This window comes from Odontesthes bonariensis, chromosome 21 (genome assembly GCF_027942865.1).
Source record: "Odontesthes bonariensis isolate fOdoBon6 chromosome 21, fOdoBon6.hap1, whole genome shotgun sequence".
In the NCBI taxonomy this organism is placed as follows: Eukaryota; Metazoa; Chordata; class Actinopteri; order Atheriniformes; family Atherinopsidae; genus Odontesthes; species Odontesthes bonariensis.
This window is the reverse complement of record NC_134526.1, coordinates 10,278,021-10,301,775: the sequence shown is the minus strand read 5'-3', so window position 1 is coordinate 10,301,775 and position 23,755 is coordinate 10,278,021. Positions and strand designations below refer to the sequence as shown.

General features: G+C 39.2%; 1 protein-coding gene and 1 pseudogene across 2 annotated transcripts; both read left to right on the top strand.

The window, feature by feature from the left end:
• Positions 1 to 84: 84 nt before the first annotated feature.
• Positions 85 to 12,284, top strand: stat3 (signal transducer and activator of transcription 3 (acute-phase response factor)). Of its 2 annotated transcripts, XM_075454693.1 has the most exons (24): positions 85 to 321; positions 3,417 to 3,566; positions 3,869 to 4,112; positions 4,219 to 4,311; positions 4,426 to 4,507; positions 4,610 to 4,710; positions 5,033 to 5,184; positions 5,522 to 5,680; positions 5,952 to 6,044; positions 6,179 to 6,238; positions 6,346 to 6,375; positions 6,476 to 6,569; positions 6,663 to 6,710; positions 6,820 to 6,903; positions 7,512 to 7,610; positions 8,116 to 8,251; positions 8,329 to 8,381; positions 8,491 to 8,585; positions 8,688 to 8,827; positions 8,921 to 9,142; positions 9,278 to 9,320; positions 10,082 to 10,141; positions 11,037 to 11,134; positions 11,409 to 12,284. In XM_075454693.1, exons 2-24 carry the CDS (start codon positions 3,439 to 3,441, stop codon positions 11,447 to 11,449), a joined length of 2,355 nt encoding a protein of 784 aa, XP_075310808.1. In that variant the 5' UTR covers positions 85 to 321; positions 3,417 to 3,438; the 3' UTR covers positions 11,450 to 12,284. The 2 variants fall into 2 exon arrangements, with proteins under 2 accessions (XP_075310808.1, XP_075310809.1); XM_075454694.1 differs by lacking the exon at positions 10,082 to 10,141.
• A 3,683-nt stretch (positions 12,285 to 15,967) lies between these two features.
• Positions 15,968 to 23,755, top strand: part of LOC142371888 (uncharacterized) — a 127,361-nt pseudogene continuing 119,573 nt past the window's right edge.

Below are 23,755 nucleotides of genomic sequence, written 5' to 3'. Positions count from 1 at the left end.
TGCATTCGGATTGGTTACAGTAGAACCGCAGGTTCGCATTGGCAATTAGATATGTCAATAAAGTAGCTGATGGGGTTTGTTTGGCTGGAAAGACTGCAGTGTAGGTGATGGGTTGAGCGACAAGTACTTTCGTGTTCTCGTGTTGGGAAAAGAACAGCAACAATAACGGCCTTTTTTCCATTTGACAATCTCCCTCGTTTATGTGGGTTAACTTTTTTTTATATAAAGTTGTCACTGACTGTTATTGTCGGTGTATTTTAATTGAAAGGTAACTGTCTGTGACGAAGAAACTTTCCACCAAAAAAGTGACAACGATCCTAGGTAAGCGGCCAGAAACCGACTTTCACATTTAATACTTTTTCTTAAAAAGAAAATGGACGAACGGATAGCTACGAAATCTTGTCGTTGGCGTTACAAAACATCACGTTCATTGCATCGATATCTTTACCATACAACGCCGCTAAAGTTGCTGCACTGTGTCTATGTCATAAGTTATTCATGCTGGAGAAACACGCTGTGCCCATGGTGTTACATAAGATATTAAAGCGTTACTACATTTTAACTGTAGCTTCTGAATGCGGCTTGCTTCTTTTAAACCAGCTACTATTATAACCACAACACACAGTCTTTATCTCGTGTATTTAACGAATCAGTTTTACATATGTGCTCTGGATATTCTTAACACTCGTGTTTAAATCGTATGTCACCCAGAGGATTCTTTGGTGGGATGCATTCATGGAGAATTCAGGCCGTGGTGTATAGTTTGCCTTCTGGTGTCACGCCCATCTCTGTCCTATCTGCAGGCCAATAACTCAGTGTCCCGTCAAAAAGATTTAATCCCCTCACTCCACAAATTAGATCTCTCTTTATCCTCACATAATCTAAAATTTGAGTTGTACAAGGAGGATTTATTTATTTTTTTTCAAATACCACCTGTAAAGCTCTTGTGATACTGTTTATAAGTATGGAAAGCTATAGACAGGCATCACTGTTTTGAGATTCAATGCGTTGTTGTCATAGATAACACATGATAGTCCATATTATAGTGATTGATTACATTCATGATAGCCCATTTCATGTCACACATGTCTGCAGACAACTTATAAATAGAAACTGGGCATGGTCACTGTCGTCTTTGTCTGCTCAAGGAAGTGCCTCCCTGAATATCACTGAATAAGGAAACATGGTGCTCTTCCAGTAAGGGCCCATTGTTTCCTATGTCTGCTGGGCAGTGGACAAACACACATGACTTGTTGGGCAGACTCAGTTTTCTAAATTAATTGATTAATTGATTAACGAACTGTTCTTTTATAGATTCAAATTGAAAAACAACACAAAAACAGCTCAGGGATATGAACATTGTGCTGGAATGATTATGAAACATGAGCATTATTCAGAGTTCTCCACAATAGCCTATACAATTTAAAATGTGTGTTACACATGTGAAATGTGTTGGTCTAACAGACAGTATGTTGAGACTTTGGGGGCCCATTAATGTATCAGCTTACTGTAGAAATGAGCTAATGGTTGTTTGTACCCTCTGGCCTAAACCACTGATGTCTTTGAGATACTCTGGGTAATTAATCCTCCTGATTAGTTTTCCAGAGAGTCTGTATCTTTGTGGGCACAGCTCACCTTGATGTAGCTGCTGTCACATTGATTAAATGTGAGTTTAATCAATGGAGCACATTTAATAAACTCACATTACTAGAAATAGATAATACCATCAGATGGTCGCAAACTTTATTTTAAACAGTGTTTATGGATAGCAGCGTAACATTTATGACCAAGTTGAGATGGTCTATGTAATTTCAGAAAAAAAAAGTCCTTCTCATTGTGTTGTTAAGTGAGTAAGGGTTCACAAAAAATCACACCATGTGTAAGCATCTCTTTCATGTGTCAGTGAAAGAGGAACAAGGGTCATATGAAACCTGTAACCTTTGTAAGTGAAATGGTTATGGGTTATATACTTGGAAAAAACACATGGTGTCTTGAATTTTCTGGGAACACCTGATTTACTCAAAATATAGTTAAGTTTTTTGACTTTCCATGTAGTAATGTAAGATGACACCTTTTAGGGAATTACTGGTACACGCCACAGCCCATTACACTGTACCATTCTCACGTTTTACATTTTAACTCGTCAACGACTGTTAGAATTATTAACATTGATAATGGCTTAATGGCGTGACAGCGTTGTCACGCCTAAAGGAATTAAAAAATAACTGCAATCCTCTGGATAAAAGACGATATAAATGTAACATTAAGCTAAAATGGACTTTAGTACTGTCAAAAAAGACTTGAATTTCATCTTTTTAGGCTGCAGTTAGTGTTATTTTAAAACTGATTGGACTTTTTGAGGTTCTATCACTTTAAAAATGTGCTTTTATGAGATTTGACTGATAAAGAAGCAAATTCTGGTCCTGGTTTTATTGTTTACCAACGTTTAACAGCAGCTACAGCTGTGCTCTTTTTGAGGAATAGCAGTATTTTGGCTAGTGAGAACAGAAAGTGCAGTTTAGTTACTTGTCAAGGATATTTTCTGTATCATCAGTTACCAGGAACAAGACCTTTGGTAAATTGCTGGACTTTAGTTTTATTCTACCACATTGATTACATGAGTCAGTATTGTGCAATTACAGTGAACAACAAACTTCTATTACTCAGAATTTGGATGATAATGCAACAATATCCACATTGTTATTCAGGAATCTAACAAAGGCTTCAGTTTCATTTAGGTGGTAAAGTAGACAGCCTTTTGTTGCATCAATGCAATGTCTGTTTATTGTTAGTGTGTAGCCTAAAGTTCTCCAGGGAACAGTGTATCCTGCTTTTAATCAGATGAGAAGGCCTGCAGAGCCTGTTAACATGGATCTGATGGATAATACTGCCTCTGGCATCAGGTGTTTCACCATTACTGAAAGAATATTGCCCAAGTTCCACTACTACTATTAAATTACTAATGAGATTACATTTCTCTAACATGTTCAAAGTAATGTTTTTTTTTTTTTTTTTTTTTTGGTTTCCATTTTGCTTTCTCACAGCTGAGAAAAGGATTTTCTTTTTTTTCACTGTTTCTAGCAGGTACCGGTTGGGCAAAACCTCGACCAAAGATCATTAACTCCTTCCTGCTTAGAGAGCTAACAGCTGTTCGTGTTAGGCTATATTTCTTGGTGGAGGCGTAGGGTTTCAGTGAACAGGAAATGACTGCTGAATACGAGTCCTCCCATCTGCCTGTCCCCGTTTCAAACGAAAATGTGATATTTAGTCATTTCCTGCTTGTAAGTTCGGGAGATCTTCTTTTAAAGCAGGCTTGAATGTTCTTTCTTTTAAGAATTATCATTAAGTGTGCACCAGAGATGTTCATTGGATACCCTTTTTCATCTGTGTTGCTGCCTCCATTGGTGTTTTTGCAGGTTTGAGACAGTGTTTGTCAGGATGGCCCAGTGGAACCAGTTACAGCAGCTGGAGACCAGATATCTGGAGCAACTCTACCACCTGTACAGTGACAGCTTTCCTATGGAGCTACGGCAGTTCCTTGCCCCCTGGATTGAGAGTCAGGACTGGTGAGAAATTATTTAGATCCTTGGCTTTAAATTACATTTAGCTTTTCCTGTTACCGTGACGCATAAAACTTATTTTATCTTACATGCCCCCACCTGGAGGGGCAGTAGGCCATTTCATCATTTCCTGATAGCTTGATCAGCTTTTAAGTCGTAATAGTACCTGCCAAACAGCTAATCTTTCTTTCAGCTTTTTTGTTTGAATGTTAAAAAGCTTTCATGATATTGAAAAGTCTTTTACAAAAGGTTTAATGTTTAATCTCGTATGAGAAGACCTGATCATTTAACTCTTTGTCTTTTATAAGGGCCTACGCGGCCAACAAGGAATCCCATGCTACGTTGGTGTTCCACAACCTTTTGGGTGAAATAGACCAGCAGTATAGCCGTTTCCTTCAGGAGAACAATGTACTGTATCAGCATAACCTGCGCAGGATCAAACAGCATCTGCAGAGCAAATATCTGGAAAAGCCAATGGAATTTGCCCGCATCGTTGCCCGCTGTTTGTGGGAGGAACAAAGGCTGCTGCAGACTGCCACTTCTGCTTCGCAGGTACGTGAAGCTACACCAAACTACCCATTTGAAAAATAAACACCATTCATGAGAATGAGTTTTTAGAATGGCTCTCCATGTCTAAATGTTTTTAATTGTTTTGCAGGATGGCCAGGCAGCCCATCCCACTGGGACAGTGGTCACAGAGAAGCAGCAGATACTGGAGCACAACCTTCAAGACATCAGGAAGCGTGTGCAGGTTAGTTTTATGAGACTTACTCATTTGAAAAGGCAGTTTTGAGGCTACTGGAAGGTATTTTACCTCTATGTAATCAGTTAACTTGGAAATAAATTGATTTTCTTTTTTCTACAGGATATGGAGCAGAAGATGAAGATGCTTGAAAACTTGCAAGATGACTTTGATTTTAATTACAAAACCTTGAAAAGCCAAGGAGGTATTTTCTGTTTATTACGTTCTAAGCTTTTGTAGGTATATTTGAATAGGAAAGTGCATTCAACTTTTAAGCTAAATCACCACATATTATCCCCCTCTCAAGAGTTATCCCAGGACCTAAATGGAAATAGCCAGGCAGCTGCCACTAGACAGAAGATGGCTCAGCTGGAGCAGATGCTCAGCGCACTCGACCAGCTGAGGAGGGTGGGTGTTTTATACTTTGAGATCATATTTGACCATAATATGATAAAGAATTTTAAGCTTGTTTCCCAAGTTCTTTCAGCGAAACAAAGAAGGAAATAACTGGTAGATGTAAGAACCATAAGAAACATAGTTAAACAGCATTGTAGTGAGTTGTATGCTTGCACATCTGAGACTGAGGCGAAGGTGTAATCATAAAAGGAACTTTGCAACAAATGGAACAACACCTTTAATTGGTCAGTGACACTCCAAGCTCGGGGTTTTTGACGCTCAAGAGAGCTTTCTTATCCAATGGCTAATCTATGCCGTGCTTGTGATCTTGCAGCAAATCGTGACAGAGATGGGTGGCTTGCTGACTGCCATGGATTATGTACAGAAGAATCTAACAGATGAAGAGCTGGCAGACTGGAAGAGAAGACAGCAGATCGCCTGTATTGGAGGCCCACCAAACATCTGCCTTGATCGCCTTGAAACATGGTAACGATTTTTTTTTTAATTGTAAGAGGTGTCAAATTTTCAACCTAAATCAACCTAAATTAGCTTTTTTTTATTGACAAAACTTTTAGAAGGGTAGAATCAGAAATACATTTTATATGCAAATTTATAATGTGAGTCATTTTTTAAAACGGGATGTAAAAAGGGCAGAAAAATGATTTTCATCTTCATATTAAGTATGAAGTACTAATAATAGATTAATCATTTCAGCCGACTTACTCTGGACATTAGTCTCCACTGTGCTCTTGATTATTCTTCCTTTATCTTGAATGACGTTAATGAAATGAAATGTTTCACTTTAAACTAATTTTCTAACCAGGATCACATCCTTGGCGGAGTCCCAGCTCCAGATTCGTCAGCAGATCAAGAAGCTGGAGGAGCTTCAGCAGAAGGTGTCCTACAAAGGAGACCCCATCATTCAGCACCGGCCTGCTCTGGAGGAGAAGATTGTGGATCTGTTTAGAAACCTCATGAAGAGGTACTTGAAATGATGAACATTTGCTCCATATCAGCCCAAAATAATCCAAGCACAGAGGTTGAAACACAAATGATACGAATGAGCTTTCAGCCATGAGAACTTTCAGTAAATGTGATGATGTTTCAATTACCCTCTTTCTGTGAAGGAATGCTGTGAGATACTCTCAAATAATGTAGTTTGTTCGTACATTTTGGCATTAAATACTGTTTGGAACCTGTTTTGGGAGGTTCACAGGAAATACCTGATACATGATGTTGATTTTGTGTTCTAGTGCTTTTGTGGTTGAGAGACAGCCTTGTATGCCCATGCATCCAGACAGACCTCTGGTCATAAAAACAGGAGTGCAGTTCACAAATAAAGTCAGGTAAGATTCAGGCTTATGATACTTACACATCCAATATCGCAATATTCTGTGTACATAAATGTGAAAAAAATGCGATGTAACAAATTCCAAAGTATCTTTCCTTATCTGTCTTTGCTTTTTTCTCTTTTTTTAAGGTTACTGGTAAAGTTTCCTGAACTCAACTATCAGCTGAAAATAAAAGTTTGCATTGACAGGTGAGTGTTTTTGTTCTGTGATAATTGTGTTGAGCCTTGACCAGTGAGAAGTGATTTGATTGAAGAAGAAATGACTGCTTTGCTCATTTCAACTGTTTATTTTCCAGGGAATCTGGCGATGTGGCTGCAATCAGAGGGTGAGAATTAAGAACATGTTTTTTTCTCAAACACCTTTAAAGTATTTATTGCACATGATTTAAGACAAGGGTCATACTTCCTCCTTTGCCACTATCTTAGGTCACGAAAGTTTAATATCCTTGGCACTAACACAAAAGTTATGAACATGGAGGAATCTAACAATGGCAGCCTGTCAGCAGAGTTTAAACACTTGGTGAGTGATTGCAGCAGACCCCTTACAGCTTAAACGTGTTGCAGTTATCTGATAACAGCCTGCTGTGGAGCACTAACTTCCTGTTTGTTGCAGACCCTGAGAGAACAGAGGTGTGGTAATGGTGGCCGGACCAATAGCGATGTAAGTCTTACACTGAGTGACATCTGTTCAGAATTGTTCATATGAAAGCTGCATCTGTGCCTCTTTACCTCTTGTACATATCAAGTGCTAAATCCCTTCTTTTCTTTAGGCCTCTCTGATTGTAACAGAGGAGCTCCATCTTATCACTTTTGAGACAGAAGTCTATCACCAAGGCCTGAAGATAGATCTGGAGGTGAGTTTGTCTCGAGAACTGGGAGACACTTCAGCTCATGCTGCTTGTACTTTCAAACAACTCTGAAAGTCACCAATCTTTAAGACATGTTCATCATTACCTCATGCAGAGTTAGTCGCAACAAAAAAAATATAAAATGAGTTATTTACCAAGTCTCACACCTCCGCGGTCTATCACCATTCCAGCTTTATGCTGAAACATACCCTTATTACCTTTTTGCCTGACTTCATGTAAAGAGCAAAACAAGAACTCATACCTTAAACCTTTAGCCACTCTCAGTTAGTGTTGCCTGGCTTTCACATAGTAAATCTCAAAATAATCATTTCGAAGGCTTAATTTCCGTGCATTATATTACTAAGAATGATTTTATCGTATCATTCTTGAGTTGTGATGACCACGAATGGGATGTATTGCAGTTGTAGATTCAATCCTTACTTCTAGGTGCCTCTTCAGTCTTTGTTACACACGATAGGTTAGCTCTCCAGCACCACAATGCCATGTGCCAAGACCAGCAACATGTTTTACAGTGTAGGAGCATTTTTATTGAGCATTAATCCAAATGCTCCAAATAAAGGGGCAAAAGAATAATTTTTCTTCTTCATGTGCAGACTCATTCCCTGCCCGTGGTTGTCATTTCAAACATCTGCCAGATGCCCAATGCCTGGGCTTCCATCCTGTGGTACAACATGCTCACCAACCACCCAAAGGTAAGACAGCACCCTCTGGTGGAAAGGGTCTAAAACGTGCACGGGGAACGTTGCCACAATGGAGTTGACGCTGTGTTTAAAAGTCATGATGATGTTCAGGATGTGCTTTAAAAACTAAAAGCTGCGGGGCGGTCTGTGGCGTAGTGGGTACATCGGACGCCCCATGAACAGAGGCTACAGTCCTGGCCCCGGTTAGAATCCCGCATCGTCTCTCTCCACTGTCCTTTACAATAAAGGCATAAAAAGCCCAAAAAAATATTTAAAAAAACAAAACTAAAAGCTGCTCAGTAAAACCTTTTTATTTCTCAGCCTCTGGAGACACCAGAAAAAGCAACTTGAGAGGTTGAAATATGTCTAATTATTTAGGTGGTTAGAAAATGTCGATGCTTTGCGCACGTTGCTTCATACTTTTAAGGTTTTAAAAGCACACCTGTGTTCATTAGGCCGTAGTGGAGGATACTTTAAAGCTGTGACGTTTTCATAACCTGTTGCCTTTGGTTCACAGAATGTGAACTTTTTCACTAAACCTCCGGTGGGCACATGGGACCAGGTGGCTGAGGTGTTGAGCTGGCAGTTCTCCTCAACGACCAAAAGAGGCCTCACCATTGAGCAGCTCACTACACTGGCTGAGAAATTACTTGGTAAGGTGATAAACCCACAGGTGTCTAAAATCATTCAAGTTTCCACTTATCTTAAATGTATTTTACTGTTTATGTAGGGCCTTGTGTCAACTACTCTGGCTGCCAAATCACGTGGGCCAAGTTCTGTAAGGTACTTCACATGACAAACCAGTTAAAACGTGAAAAATAAATAGTTCAGTCTACCTTCTTGGCATTGTACGGCTTTGTGATAGTCACTGTTTTCTGCTTCCTGTTGACAGGAAAACATGGCTGGCAAAGGCTTCTCCTTCTGGGTGTGGTTGGATAATATTATCGACCTGGTGAAGAAGTATATCCTTGCACTTTGGAACGAAGGGTGAGAGGTTGTCCACATCTCCAAGCTTGGACTGGAAGTGCTAATCAACTTCCTGTTATTCGGTGGAAGATGTGAATTTGACTTCCTGCTGCTTGTCGATAGGTACATCATGGGTTTTATCAGTAAAGAGAGGGAAAGAGCCATTCTGAGTCCAAAGCCTCCCGGCACTTTTCTGCTGCGCTTCAGTGAGAGCAGCAAGGAGGGGGGCATTACATTCACTTGGGTAGAGAAAGACATCAGCGGTGAGTAGTTTGGGAACTTTTTCTATGTTCCTGCAATATCTTACAGATTGTCTGTTTTTTGTTGTGATGCCGAACTTTCATGCGTGTTTATAGGAAAGACCCAGATTCAGTCAGTGGAGCCGTACACGAAGCAGCAGCTCAACAACATGTCTTTTGCCGACATCATCATGGGCTACAAGATTATGGATGCCACCAATATCCTGGTTTCACCTCTTGTTTACCTCTACCCTGAGATCCCCAAAGAGGATGCTTTCGGGAAATACTGCCGGCCAGAAGCAGCTCATGAACCTGAGGCAGGAGGAGACTCAACAAGCAGTAAGTCACTGCGTTGGTCTTCGTGGCGTCTATACATTTCTAAAGAAAATCACATATATTGCTTTTTACAGTCATTATACTGATTGCAACTTTATTATTATCAGTAGTAACTGATAGCATGTTTTCCTCTTACAGCCATCCAGCCATATTTGAAGACGAAGTTCATCTGTGTTACCCCGTAAGTATTCATCACTCCTCCCTTACCTTTCATGATATTTACAGCCCACACCAACCAATGACCTCCACTTATGTCAGCCCTTCTATTTTATTATGGATGTTTTACTTTATTCAGACAGAATGTTTCTGTTCAAGATATAAACTTCCAACTTCTTTTTTTATATATTTTGCAAGTTTTAACAATGTTTACAAGAAAAAAGAGCGAAAGATTTTTTCACTCTCAGTGCGAGTTAGCGCTGTCAGGGGAGGGACCATCACTATGTTCAGATCAAGCTTTGTGAACACAGATAGTCGCAGAACCTGTGTAGAATCAGTTAAAGATGGACTGCTTTTCACACGGGCCATCAGGCTGTGTTTTAACTGGGCGCTTCTGAAGAGAATTCATTCCCATTTGTCAGTATTCGAATAAGAAGCTACAACACAACGTGGTTCTAGTTAAGTTCAAAACATACTTCAGAGCACCAGATTAACTTCAAAATGATATCCATTCGCTAAGAGTAATGAGTGAAATTGCAAGGTTAGAATATTATATTTTTATAACTAATTTATACTTACTAATGTAGAATTCTGATGGTATGCTTTGATTGTAAAAAAAAAAAGGTTTATGAGTGGAGCAGATGAGGATGGTAGTGTGAGGTCGACTGACATCAGGGGACTGTTTAAACAAGACATCAGCCATGTTTACTTTGGTTCGTTGTGGATTTGATGGCGTGCTGATGGGTTGTGAGGTTTGCTCAGTGAGATCCTGACCTGTCTCCATAGGTGTCCCTCCGTGTTCATGGACTTGCCGGACAGTGAGCTGCTTGGGAACGGATTCCCAGGGTAGGCAGCTTGGGGGGAAGTGGCATGTAGGGCTGTGTGTGCATCTTGTCTCTTTGTATGTTTGACATATGGGTTTCCCAGATATCGGTGCAGTCCATCCGGAGCCATTTGCATGGGTTAAGCAGTCCAAAGGACTTCTGCTGTAATTGTTTAAGGGGAAGTAATTAAAGATTTCAGATGATAATAGTGTTATTTTCGTAGATAATTCCACATCAATTCATTATTCTGTGAGCAAATGGACCAGGATAAAGCCCTGACAAGGGAAAAAAATAACAAAGAAAACTATATTTTGTTAAGCCTGAAGAAAAGACTGAGTAATGCTCTGTTCGATCCACTTAATGCACTGTGGTTACCGATTGTTGTGACATTGAATGGAGAGTAGCACTCTTTTACATCTGTTCAGCGGGCCTTTTTGCCATTGTGCTCAGCGCTGCCAACGATAAAAGCAACACGAGTAGACGGCATTTTGAATATTTGTCCAATCTCATATAGTTTAATTTGTGTTTAAAAAATAAACGCACAAACAAAACACAAAAATAAGATGGTATTTAATTACAAAAAGGCATTTAATTAATTTGCATTTCACCACAGAACTAATTCATCTTTCATCTGCTCTGTTTTTTTTGTTTTTTTTTTGCATGTCACATTTCACACTGACACAAATACTGAATAATCACTCATCGTAGATTGGGTCTGATGAGGACTGATAAGGAAGGATGACTTATTTTACCTGGTAGCTCATCATTTGTGGGAAAAAGGAAGGAACGAGACGAGTTGCAGTAGTTCCACTGAAAGTGCCTGGACTAACACAAACAGTTTTGCTTGTCATGGTTGTGTAAACACTTTACTTTGAAATGTTATACAATTTGTTCCCTTTTTTTGTGTCTTTTCACAGCTCAAACTCAGGAAACACCAGTGACCTGTTCCCAATGTCGCCTCGCACCCTCGACTCCCTGATGCACAATGAAGCTGACCCCAATACAGGACATTTGGGTGAGTCATGAACTGTGCGCACACACATTACAACTCATTTACATGCTGAATTCCCTGATGTGTTCCCTTTTTTTTTTGCCTTTACCATCGAAACTAAATGCCTCGTTCAGTTTTTTATTTTCTTTTACCTTAAGTATTCAAACTCAAATTCTTTAAAGAACGTTAGCTGCCATGTTTCACAGATGCTCTTTTAGTAAAATATCATTCTTTAGCACACACATTATCCAACCTGTCCTGCTATTAATTCCTTTTTTTTTTTTCTATTCCCTCACAGATTCAATCACTTTGGATATGGACGTAGCATCACCGATGTGAAAGTAAGCCTCCTCAGTTTCTCTCTTTTTGTTGGGATCTGACGTGAGGCTGTAATGATGATTTCTTTTGCCATCCGTACTCGCAGTCTGTCTGTAAAGATTTGCTTCATGTTCCTGTGAAATAATTACTCATTTTCAGAGAATAGGGAAGATGAAAGACTTTGAAAGATGTTCTTTTAAAAATAAGTTGCCTCTTATATAGATTTGGACTGTCCCTGTGTTGCCTGGTGTTAGAGACTATCAGTGCATGCTGACTCATATTACAGGCAACATCTTGTCTCTCCTTCTTTATGTTTTTAAGTATCTTAAAACATTTATGCATAAGGAATTGTATTTTTGAGAACAATATATTTGTGTTTTCTTAACTTTTTAAATGGTTATGAAAGAATGTGTGCTTTTCTTCGGATAAGGAAATGTAATTAGATAAATTGTTGTATAAGCTATGTGCTGCTTTGGAGTTGTACTGGTTTTGTTGTTGTTGTTTTTTTTTCCCCCCACAATGTTCTTGCCAAATGTGTAAATTCGAAGTGGCTCCTCCTTATCTTGGTTAAAATGGTTTCTGTTTAATGACACTTTTTACATAAAATGGAATATATATTATATTTCTCGGAGCCATTTAAAACATTATAACAGTGAAGAGAGATAAAGAATCAAGTTGTCATGAGGTTATGTTCCCGTAAGCTTTCTTTCTCTTCTAGTGCCGTGTGGATTATGTAATTGTAAGTGTCTCATCTAAATGCTGTATATCATATTAATTGGATTTGCTTTTGAAATTTCTCATTTTGCCTGATTTGACCTTGTATGATCGGACATTAAATGCACATCATTTTAATATACATATGTTTGAAGTGTGTATTATTTTTCTTTAATCTTTTGCACAGACTAGTAAACTTTGCTGTTGAATACAGTGCCAGCCACGTGTTTCTTTATTATGCCATGTCGATCCTTTTCTTCCTGCCAGTGCAAGTGTCACTCCATTTGTTTCCTGACCCTGCGATTTGCCATCATATTATATTTCAAATACTGTGTAAAGTGTAAAGCCATTTTTATTTTTATTTTTTTCTAATTTAACAATAGCACAATCAATAGCTTCTCAGTGAAAACAGCGTATTCCTTAAATTGTGAATGAATAATTGGAATTGATCACTTCTGTCAACATTTATTGGTTATTGAAACAGAACATCTTGTAAAGGAGTCTGTGTTGAAATGAGATGGGGATTGAAACCATATTGTCAACTACATTTCCTTATTAGCATGCAAAAATCCCAGTCACAGAGGCGGTCTATGGAAAATGTCCTTTCAACCTTCTCCAGCCCTTTTACATCCATTTTATAAGTAAGAGCAGCACTGCGAGTACCTGAGCCAGAAACAGGGAGGCATCCACATTGTGCCCCACAAAACCAAACATCTTCTGCTCTTTGCTGTGCAGTTATAAGGCCCAGTAAGATAAATAGCTTCTTTGGATCTTAATGCAGACAAACTGGTATTCACAATTGTTTAGTAAGCTGTCACCTTGGACCTAAAAGTAAGATTTGTCAACGTATGAGATGTGTATTCGTATTAGCATCTAACTTATAGGAATCATGCCAGTTTTATAATGTGAAAGGTGACATGAAAACATTTCTGGGCTTTTCTGAGCGTATATTTGGGTGTCTGTAGTCACTACCAGCTATACAACTCAGAGAAAACTACCCTGGCATTTTGTTTTGGGCCCTCTAGATCTGAAAATGTGTCATTTGGTGAGCCCTTCAAACGCTCGTGTCACTCCACAACGTTATCCATTCTCCTCCGTCTGTATGGATTAGCTTCAATCATCATTCACCATACCTTCTAACAGGGAAAGTGAAACTTTTGTTCTTGAGTTTTGTTATGAACATCAAATCTCATTGTTAACTTATGCAGTTCTCAATAAATGAGAGAATAATGCTCTATGAGTACTTTGTTTCATAATGACAAAAAAGAGAAATGCTAAAAGCGCACCTGCATAGCAGAGAAATCAGTCATAATAAAATATTCTGAAAAATAACTCTAAAGATTAAAACCAAGCAATGAATTTATATCTAATAGATAATATGAAGGAACTGTTTTACTCTGATAAGACAGAGCTTTTCTGCTTTTCTACCAAATGAAGATTGATGGAAAAAGAGCCACAGTGATGCAATGCAGGAAATGTTTTGGCTGACTGTAAAATTCAACATAAAATTGATAGTTCATTTGATCTTATCTGGTAAATTCATTCATGCTGAATTTGTGAAAAATATGCATTTGACCTTTTTGCTCCTGGGTGAAGGTAAGAAGAATATCAATGAAAGTGCTGCTGCACAGAAAATGAAACGCATGTTCATTTGAATGTTTGAAAGAATAAAAACAAACAAAGAAAAAGATGTGTCAAATAAACCAACTGTGAGCAAAGCTTGATACCGTTGCATTTGTCCATGATACCCATACTAAATGGAACCATTAAAAAAAAAAAGACTTTAGGAATGCAAACACATTAAACCTGAGGTTTTATCATAGTTCCTCATTTCAGTATGAGGAGGTAAATCTCTCTGCATTTGATGACACATTTCTCAACATGTGTTTACTGGACTTCCCTGACTGGAAACCCCACACTGTGTGCGTGCACCTCCACCTCATCCTAACACAGCACTGATGTGATAAGCCACAGTGTGACTGCTGGCGTTCGCATGAATCCTGCTGAGAATGTGTGGCAGCTGAGATAAAACAGTAAACAGAGGAAGAAGGCTCATTTCTGCATCGCTGATCTTCTGCTTTGCTCCACGGCACCAGCTCTCTCTGTCTTCTGTGTTTCTGGTTTGTCTCGGCTATAGGAAATAAACACAGACAGCTTCGCGGAGCTGAGGGGGTGTTGAGATCTGCAGCTATTACTGTCAGCAGCTGCTGACTCAGCTGTCTGAGGAAGCAACTGTCACCCTTCAGTTTTGGCCTGCATCCAATCACACCAAAGAATCAATGTGGCTGTGTATGTGTGTGTGTTTGGCTGAGAGAGTGACTGCTGCTACAGTGTAGATGATGGCTTTTTGACATGGATCTAATGATGATGTTGTCAATATCTTCTGGTGGAAGATATGGGGCTTTCCATCAGTTCCAGTCAGCAACTAAAAGAAAAACTGGACTTTTTGCTTTTAACACAAGTAAGAGATACTGTAACACAGAATAAGTTTACAAATAATGTACATGATCACATTTTAGAATTGTCTTTATCTAGAGGTTTTGACCACGTTTATCTGAGGTGACAGTCTGTCACTGTTGAACCTTTTATTATTATTACATTTAACACAACAGATTTTTAGAATAAATGAAATCACCAGCAGAACCACCTGAAATATAAGAGCAGTGTTTTATTCTGTCACACTTTACATGTTTTCTATCATTTTTTTCTTTGATATTTTGTCAATTTTGATAATGTCAGTATAAAAAAAATGGATGTTCCAAAAGAATGTAACGCCAAGCCTAATTTTACAACTTTTCTCGTGTATTTTTTTAGGCTTTTCATGAAAAGAGACATCTTTATGCTGCAAAATAATTTCCTATTGAGGGATTAATAAAGTATTATTGAATACAGGAAGGGTTCTATATTGTAATGCATTTCAGTAAGTCAGTACTTTTTCCTCTACCGCAGTTACACAGTCTTAAACATCTTAAACGTTTCAGTTTTATGCTCCTAACATCTGGAACAGTCTTCCAGAAGATGTGAGACAGACCTAAACTCTGACAATGTTTAAATCCAGGCTGAAAACAGTTCTATTTAGCTGTGCATATGACACCTGAAAGTATTTTATCTGCACATTATTTTAATGGGTTTTTATATATATAGTAGTCACAAGTCAACTTATTTAATAAAAACAGTAATTGCTGCTATTAAAATTTTAAGCCTCGATTAATAGGACCGAATAAAAAAAGTTGCGCAACTTTTTTTTTTACCAATAATGGAAAAAATAATTCTTTCGCCAATGTTGTCACATTTAGGCTAATAGCAGCATGAAGCTGAGCACCAGAGGGTGGCGCCATTTGCCAAGTTGAGTATGATGGTCAGTAAAATATATTGTCTATTTTAATTGGACAAAATCAAGCCAACAGATCTTTTTTTTATGCTCATAGTAGTAGTAGTTCTGTATTCTTATTATTGATATTTTTGTTGTAGTTGTTGTCATTATTATTGTTATTATTATTATTATTATCATTATTTTATATTATCATTATTCACGAGTTACAGGAAGATATTTGCCGTTTGTCCTCATTCATATTTGGTAATATGTTAGCAAGTTTATTGCAAAGCTGCAATCATGTCCGTGTTTGCAGATTACTCTAAGATATTTGTCCGCTTCATTTTGAACCCTATAACAAATTACAGCATTACATTATGGGGAGTAAATTACAGAAAGCTTTCACCTCTTGAGACTCAAAATTCAGTCATCACAGGGACAGAAATCCGCAGAAAGTGGCTCCTGACAGACGTGCCGCCGGAAGTGGGCGGTTATTCAGAGGCAGGCAGAGAGGCAGAGACCCGTGAACTGTGCAGCGAACTGTTGGGAGCTGACTGGCGGAGAAATTCCCGTTGAAGGTTGCTCGAGTCGCTGTACGCTCTCCCCCCCCATTTTATGTGAAAGGACAGCAACTTTAGTCGCTCCACAGAGGTGAGTGCCACAGTGTGTTGTTGTGTTTGAATGCGTTTTCTCTGAGGAGGTGAACGTCCGCGCCTCGTCCCCCTGACGCTCCCCGTTGCGAAATGATATTCTGACAGCGCTTTGTAAACAAACTGCGAGTGCGACAGCGCACCACCATCTGAAGAAGCTGCAAACCCATTTGGATGCATTTATCCATATCGGTGTTTGCTGTAGTTTGCGTTACTTTTACTTGTCAGTTGTGTGCGTGCTGAATCAACAGGCAGGTTCTCCTGCAGAGATGAATCACAGTATTAGACCCTGTGTACATTATAACGGGCTGACAGCGTGTCTGCGCAGCCAGTAGGCTTCCTATCAACTTGCTGTTGGTAACTCGTTGGCATATTTTTTTTATCCCGTGTCTCGTTGATCTTCCTGTAGGGTGATGGAAACATTTACCCTAATATGCGTGTGTGGCACTCTCACTTCTGTTACTGCAGGCTACGACAATGTCAGGGTGAGTATCTCATTAGTTTTTGGCCAAAAGTTTTATTTAGGGTGAAGCCGATCCCTCTCGCACCGTTGTTAGGCGCTCCCCCTACTCGCGACATCATGTCTCGAGGTGAAATAGGACCATAAAGATAACCCGTGTGCAACAGACACGCACATTTTTACATGCTCAAAGCCTGTTAATGTGTTCCCCGGAGTCAGTTGTTTCATGATGCCTTCAAAATGACTTTCGTTGTGTTGTTACTGCTGCTGGGGGGGGGTCGGTCCTTTTTTTGGAAGGTAAACAGTAATGTGCCATAGGCCTATTGATTCTTAGAGAAATCGTTGTAATTCAGTTTATGCTGTGATACCAGTCAGAGTAGTTATAACATACAGCACTGTTTAAATATCAACATTTCAACACTTAAACCATCTATAGAATGGTTACTTTCACTTATCCTAGCTTTACTATTTATACTTAACTTATTTACTGGTTGTGGTTTAGGTGTATTCGAGTTAAAAGGAAAAGAATACCTGTTTAAATTGCTGATCTGTATGTAAACCATGATGATAAAAATGAGGGAGAAGTGTCAGACGAATATGATTAAAAACAAAGTAATAGTAGATGGTCACTTTAATCAGGTTTGTGCAATTCTCTGTAGCAATAGCTACCAATTATACACTAAAGTGGAACAGACCATTCCTTGTCTGTTTGCAGCAACTTGTTGATATGTGTTTTGAAAAAGCATGAAAGGAAGGTTCGTAAAGGTCAAAGCAAAGCAGACTGCCAAAGCTGGAGGGTACGACTTATGAATCAAGACCCTGGTGTTTGTGTGAGCATAAAAGGAGAATTTAAATGTCACAGATGCTTTGATGTGTCTGTGTCATTTCCACGAATGCCTTAGTTTATGTGTACTTATTTATTTGTGATAATGGAGTTTAGCTGCTGTGAAAGAAAAATTAGACTGCTACACTCAAGCTGACATTGCCTCATACACTCCTATGACTCAGAGTAATTGGAAATGTTGTGATAATTCCTTCAGCCCAATGTGATAATGCCTTCCCCTCATCACTGCCGTAGAGGCACTTAGCCGGTGATACCTTCCAATTTTGATCCTGGACGCACTATAGGTTATGCTGAAATTTGTCTTCTCATCAAAATTGCAGCAATTGCAACAACTAATTGATTAATTGTAATCACTAAAGGTTGCTGTTTTCTCTGTTTTTGTTCCACTGGGTTTGGTCAGGAGAATTTGTAGTTATCATCTTGGGCTCCTCATAACCTAAGACTTGTGGCTTTCATTATCAAGTGCAACATTTCAGTTAGACTGTAATCTCTGGGAAGTAATGATCTGTACTTTTTGCTGCTTTTAACCTTGTCGGCAAGCACCGTGTTGCCCATGTCTGCTCCCCTTTTCCCTGCAGTGCATGGTGCACAGGGGATGAGAGTCTCCCTTGGTTTCTGTGAAAAGGAGGGTGTTTTGGGTTAGAATGGGAACATGGCTTGCTGACTAGTCCTGAATTTGCTAGCACATAATGTCCATGACAACATAACCCAGATGCAGGAGTGGTGGTGGTGGAAATAGGGGAACCCATTTCTTTATGCTACAAACTCACTGTTCCATGTGCTCACAGCATGACATGTCCTTTGGCTTGAGTGTGCTTCTCACTCATGCACTCCCCACTGCTGGCGAGTGGAGAGTTCAGTGAGCCTGGACAGGATGATGAGAAAGAGACACCCTCTCAGCAATATTAAACTTCTTTATAGTTTTATCTAGATTAAACTTTGTGTTTTGCATGTTTTATCCTTCCAATAATCATTCTTATCTGCTTTTGAACATTTTATAATAAGGTTAACATTCTTAAACATTCTGTACGGCATTTTGAACTGGCATATGTATGAATTGTGCCACAGATAAAGTTGTCTTGCCTTGACATTACGAGTAGCTGGAAGTTAGCAAAGCAGAGCAGCAGTTTTGTTCTGACTACTGAGCTATGAGTCAAAGGTGAGGTGTCAGAATCTGTTATGCACTAATGATGATATTAGCATGGGGCTTCTTGTTACTCTGAACTGCTAAGTACAAAATGGATGGATGATAGATTTAAATGTAAAGGGACCCATAATTGAATTGGGCCTGTTATCTGGCTCTCTGGTGAAATATGTTAGTGCAGATAATCAAAGTCCTGTGAATAAAGGAACCTAATCTCTTGTGGACAAACAGGGATCAGATCTTAACAGAGTGAAAGAGAAAGGGAAACATATTCAAAGGAAGTGATCAGGAAGCATGTGGTGTAATGCAAACTAACCTCCTCCCCCTTTCAGTTGGGCTAACGCTAATCCACTGGTCACGTGACCATGAGCTTTTACCCTGGTCTAGGCCAGGAGTGCTCTGATCCATCTGTCGAATAAGGTTGCTGATTGTTGGCATCCACAGTGTGATCTGCTGTCCCATGAACACTGCTCACTCACTCGAGACCCATTTGATTTCTATCAACTTGCCTCTATAGGATTCTAGTAGCAGTTTCATGAAATTTCTCCACCGTGTGTCCGTTACTGCCTGATTACACTGTGTTCTCCTTATATCTCTATCTTTGCCTAATTTCTGTAAATTCTCCTCTGTGCAGTGAGTAAGTGGGAGGGGGATTTTTCTAGACACTGAAAAGGATGATAAGGCATTATCTCAGTGACACAAGAATAGCAAGAACACTGTCAGACAAGTGTTCAGAGCCATGTGAAGGAAGTTACAAATCAGGAAAGTACTGTCTAGGCTCTAACTCCTGTGACTATTGTTAAGCGTGCTTCTGGGTTTTAGTTTATGTTATCAGAGCTATTTAATTATTATTATTAATTACTTTGCTCTGATTTTGTATTGCATCAGAAGATGTTGGGAAAAGGTCTGCTCTTAATAGAGTTGGAATTGATTAACGTCACCTGAACTAATAAATACTCTTTGACCAAAACCTAATTCTGCTGCGGCACCTCTGCTCCAGGCTTGGCCAACAAGGCGTTTCAGTATTATTCTTGTTTTCATGTTGAGAGGCTGCTTTACATTAATCTTGGGAATACATCATTATAAATTCTGAACAACATATTCATACATTCAGCGACATGTGTTTAAAGTCTTGAATAATATCATCTTGTGGTTTCATCCAAGTTGATTTGCTTCAGTAAAATACACACACAGCCGGGTTTGGGAGCTGGAGGGTTAGTGAGAGACTACTTGTGAGTTAATTTTGTCAAAGAATCCCTCAAGCAGAAATATGATAAAAAAAAGAGAGTTGTAGTTTTCCCCTCTCTCCAAAACTGGCGTCAGTGAGCTATTTTTTCATGACCCAGAATTGCTCTTCGTAGCTCACCAACTGAGAACACACAAATTTGCCTGTTCTCATAATCTCCTTTTATAATAAATGCATAGATTTAATTAATAAAAAGAGGGATTTGTTGCATAATGAGAGATTTGTGCTTTGGGAAGTGGATCTCTTACCAAGATTTTTATCCTAGTGGTGGTTTGACGGGTAACATTGGACAACCTCTTTCATCTTTTATTAATGCTTAAGGCCCTGAATCGTGCTTCATCTGTCATGCATGAGTTCTGTGAATGAATGACTTCATCTCTGCCTTGAGGAGAGTCGTATCATGTTAGTTCTGAAACTTGAAAAGAGGCAGAGTTGTTCATTTGCTAAGGACAGGCTATGTGCAGCAAATGCCGCTGATATGTAGCCATCGTCATTTGTTGTATTTGTAAGGAAGTGCAACTATCCATGATGACAGTTAAGTTGTTCTCCAGTGGGATTTAAGGAGGGGGACATTGTACTGTACTTACAGGCAAGATAGCAGAAGCACATGGTATGACTGGCATTACATAGCACAAGTGTTGTATACTAAATTATAGAGATGGGACCAGGAGTCCTGACAAGTGATTTAGACTACAAATGCGCTTGTAGATACATGTGCACGAATTATTGTTCTATTTATACTCCAGCATCAGAGTTTTATTTGAATATCTGTTTGCAGAGTGTTAGCGTTTTAATTGTCTTTTCACACTAGCAAAATTTACACTGTGAGTCATGACTTTATATATGTGTCCTGTTGGCCTGCTTATGAAAGCAGTACAGTTTATCCCACGTAGATGGATCAGAGAGTGCACTGCAATTAGTCTCTTTAAGTTAAATGGTTGGATGTAAAATAATAGATAAATAAATTCATTAAGGAATGTTTATGTTAGTATTTCTCTCCATAGATGACTCATTTGCATTCCGTACAGTAAAACAGCTTGAAGTGTTGCTGTGCAGTAACTGTGCTATTTTGGTACCCTTTACTGTACTTTAACCCTTTAATGTAATGAGTAAATTTTTCAGTGACTACCCCATATCTGATCAAAAGTGTGCAGAATTAAACCTGGCTGAGCGATCGCTAAATGTGAATAAATGTTATGCCATTATTCTTTCAAATGTTGCTCATTTGTCCATTACATGACATCTCAAACGCTTAAAATACGGTTTCTTATTGTCATTGCTCAAAGGAAATCCAAACGATGCAAAGTAGCAATTCTATGTTGTTTTTTTTCTTGGCGAGTTAGCATCAAATGTCAGTGTTTGAGTATCTCATACTATAAACATCTTAGAGACCTCACAGTTCATTCAGTAAGTATCATGTCTGTGCAATACTTCAAATTGTATTCATAATATCTGCATTTGTTTCATTTGATTTTGTTAATTTCTGATTGTCACAGACTGTGCTACAACTTAATCAGCTTAATACTTTGTGTAATTTGAACTTGGTTAAAGTACAAATGACCTCACTTTGTGAGGCTGTTGTACAACCTCATCCTGCTTTTCTTGTCCTCATTTGCTCACGTTCACACCCTAACACTTGTATCTCACAGGATATCAGTTCCTGATATGCAGTGTAACCTGAGGTTGGCGTAACTGATAAGACACCTCGGGTAAAAAAAAGCCAGTGCTTGCCACACTGCTGTGAATTTGAAGTAATTATCAACGTGGTGCCAGTCACAATACAGTCTTCAATGAAAAACAGCCCGTTTTTTTTAAGTTATGTACACAGGCAGGGAAGGACTTTCCCGATTTAGTTGAGAAACTCTTACTAAGTGGGTGCAGAATTTGACCAAGAATGAATTGATTAATGATACAAATATAACAACAACATGTGAGCAATGGAGCCCTCTGCTTTATATTCCATCTCTAGGCTAGTTGTACCATGGTATGTGCTGTTTTCCATGTGTCCATTTGAAAGCTGTAATGTGTATAATCCCTTTTTAAGACAAAGTTATAGCTTAATGCTGCCTTCCTCTTCGTCAGTCAGTCGTTTTCACACCCCAACACTTGATGTAACCTGAGGCTATGTAACTGCATTTGCCACCACAGGTATAAAGGAAGCAGACAGCAGACAGGAAAGAAACCCACAAAAGATGATGGTGTGCCCCTATGCCACTTTTTGTTGTTTATCACAGTTTTTGAACGTAACCTTTGCACTGTTAAAGGACATATGATTTCTCATTCTGGTTGTTCTTGAAATGTAGTTTTATTTTCTAAACTTTCTCAACAGAATTCAGATAACTGTTTGTGAAAAGTGTGTCACGCAGGGATTGAGACATAAGCCCCTTTCACACTGCGACCCACTACCTTAGCGGGTCCAAATTGCACCTTCGACCCGCGTCGAGCAATGTGAAAGCTTGGCGTGTTGGTGACCCGTGTCGCCTGAAGCCGAGTTCGGGAGGAGTTGCCTAGTGGCAGAGCGTCACACGAAACACATAAAATGCTGGGCGTGTACAATGACGTAGGCACAAGCCATGCGTCGGAGGTAGGGTTAAATACACCTTGAGGACTCGTTTTTGCAATTGTATATGCAGTTCATGGAGATGTTATTTTACAGGGTGTGCATGGTTACAACGTGGGATGCCGCCGAAGAACATATGCGGAGAATACAAGAGCACTATAGTCCCCGAAATGTGGCGGTAAATAACATCCTCTGCTCGGAGGCTGAGGAGCTCGCGGACCTCCTTGTCTCCCCAGTTGGCCATATTAAAAAAATGTCTCGAACTTGATGTAGGCTAAAACAGAGTAAAACTTGTCCTCACCTGTCGCTGTTGTTCTGAATCAGCTGTCCATTCTGTCTTTTAAACTCCTCACGTCACGCCACGCCCACGTCCGACCCGCGTCGATTGCGTTCACACCAAACTCGGCTCGGCAAAAAGACTAGGGTCCGACGCGGGTCGAAAGGCGAGTCGAGTTGACGCGGCAGCCCGGGTCGGCAGTGTGAACGCAACAGCGGACACGCTAAATTCGCGAATTAAACGCGGGTTATTCGGCAGTGTGAAAGGGGATATAAATTATGCAATCTTCTCCATGGAAACTTCAAACATAAGTCCAGGTCCTCCCTTCAGGGATGATTGTTATGTGTTTCATATTGTTATTTCTATGTTATCTATGCTGAATGTAAGTTTAGAGATTGCTTTTTGAGAAGCACCTTGTTTTCTCTGTCTCTCTGTTTGCACAACATCATTGTAACTTGAATCAGGTTTCCAGCGAGGTCTGCAGAGGTACTTTAGTGTTTTAATTGAGCAGGATGAGAGTTACTTGTTGCTGCTGCCACAACCTTCAAGCCTATTACAAGCTTACATCAAAGGAGATAGAATCGACATTTAGCTCACCAAGAAACGAATACATATGTTTTAGGGAACGATAGTGTTAAAAATAGTGAATATGCTGTGGGTAAATGGATTAATGACATCAAATCTATCTTAAAACCCATGTTAGCACATGGAAGGGACAATATATAAAGAAAGTTTAGCTCAGTTGTTTTTGTTGTAATAGATCATGACCCTTGTTTGATGACTTTTTTTACAACTGGATTGAGGTCATGGAAGTTCCCTTGTTTTTGGAGATGGAGCTAACATCTGTGTAAGGTTTCCAAGGACTATAATGATTAAAAAGTGATTAAGGCTACATCAAAAAATGGAGAAGAAAGACTTCTAAATTATTGATTCTTATTATTAATTTATATTTGTGTGTAGGGAGGATTAGAATGCGCTGGATTACGGCTGAATGATACAAACACTGGCTTTGTCAAACTAATCCTGCTTTCCTCTCTGAATTGTCATTTTAGAAATGCATGTAAACGTTGCAGTATTTTCAGCTAGGTTGTATTATAAAGCAGCAAAATGGGGAAGTAC

Bases quoted from the DNA above. Each gene is read 5' to 3' on its own strand.
- stat3 (XM_075454693.1), top strand. From the start codon at position 3,439: ATGGCCCAGTGGAACCAGTTACAGCAGCTGGAGACCAGATATCTGGAG. The intron at 6,376-6,475 runs GTGAGAATTAAG...CCACTATCTTAG, and splicing joins GATGTGGCTGCAATCAGAGG to GTCACGAAAGTTTAATATCC. The intron at 8,586-8,687 runs GTGAGAGGTTGT...GCTTGTCGATAG, and splicing joins CTTGCACTTTGGAACGAAGG to GTACATCATGGGTTTTATCA.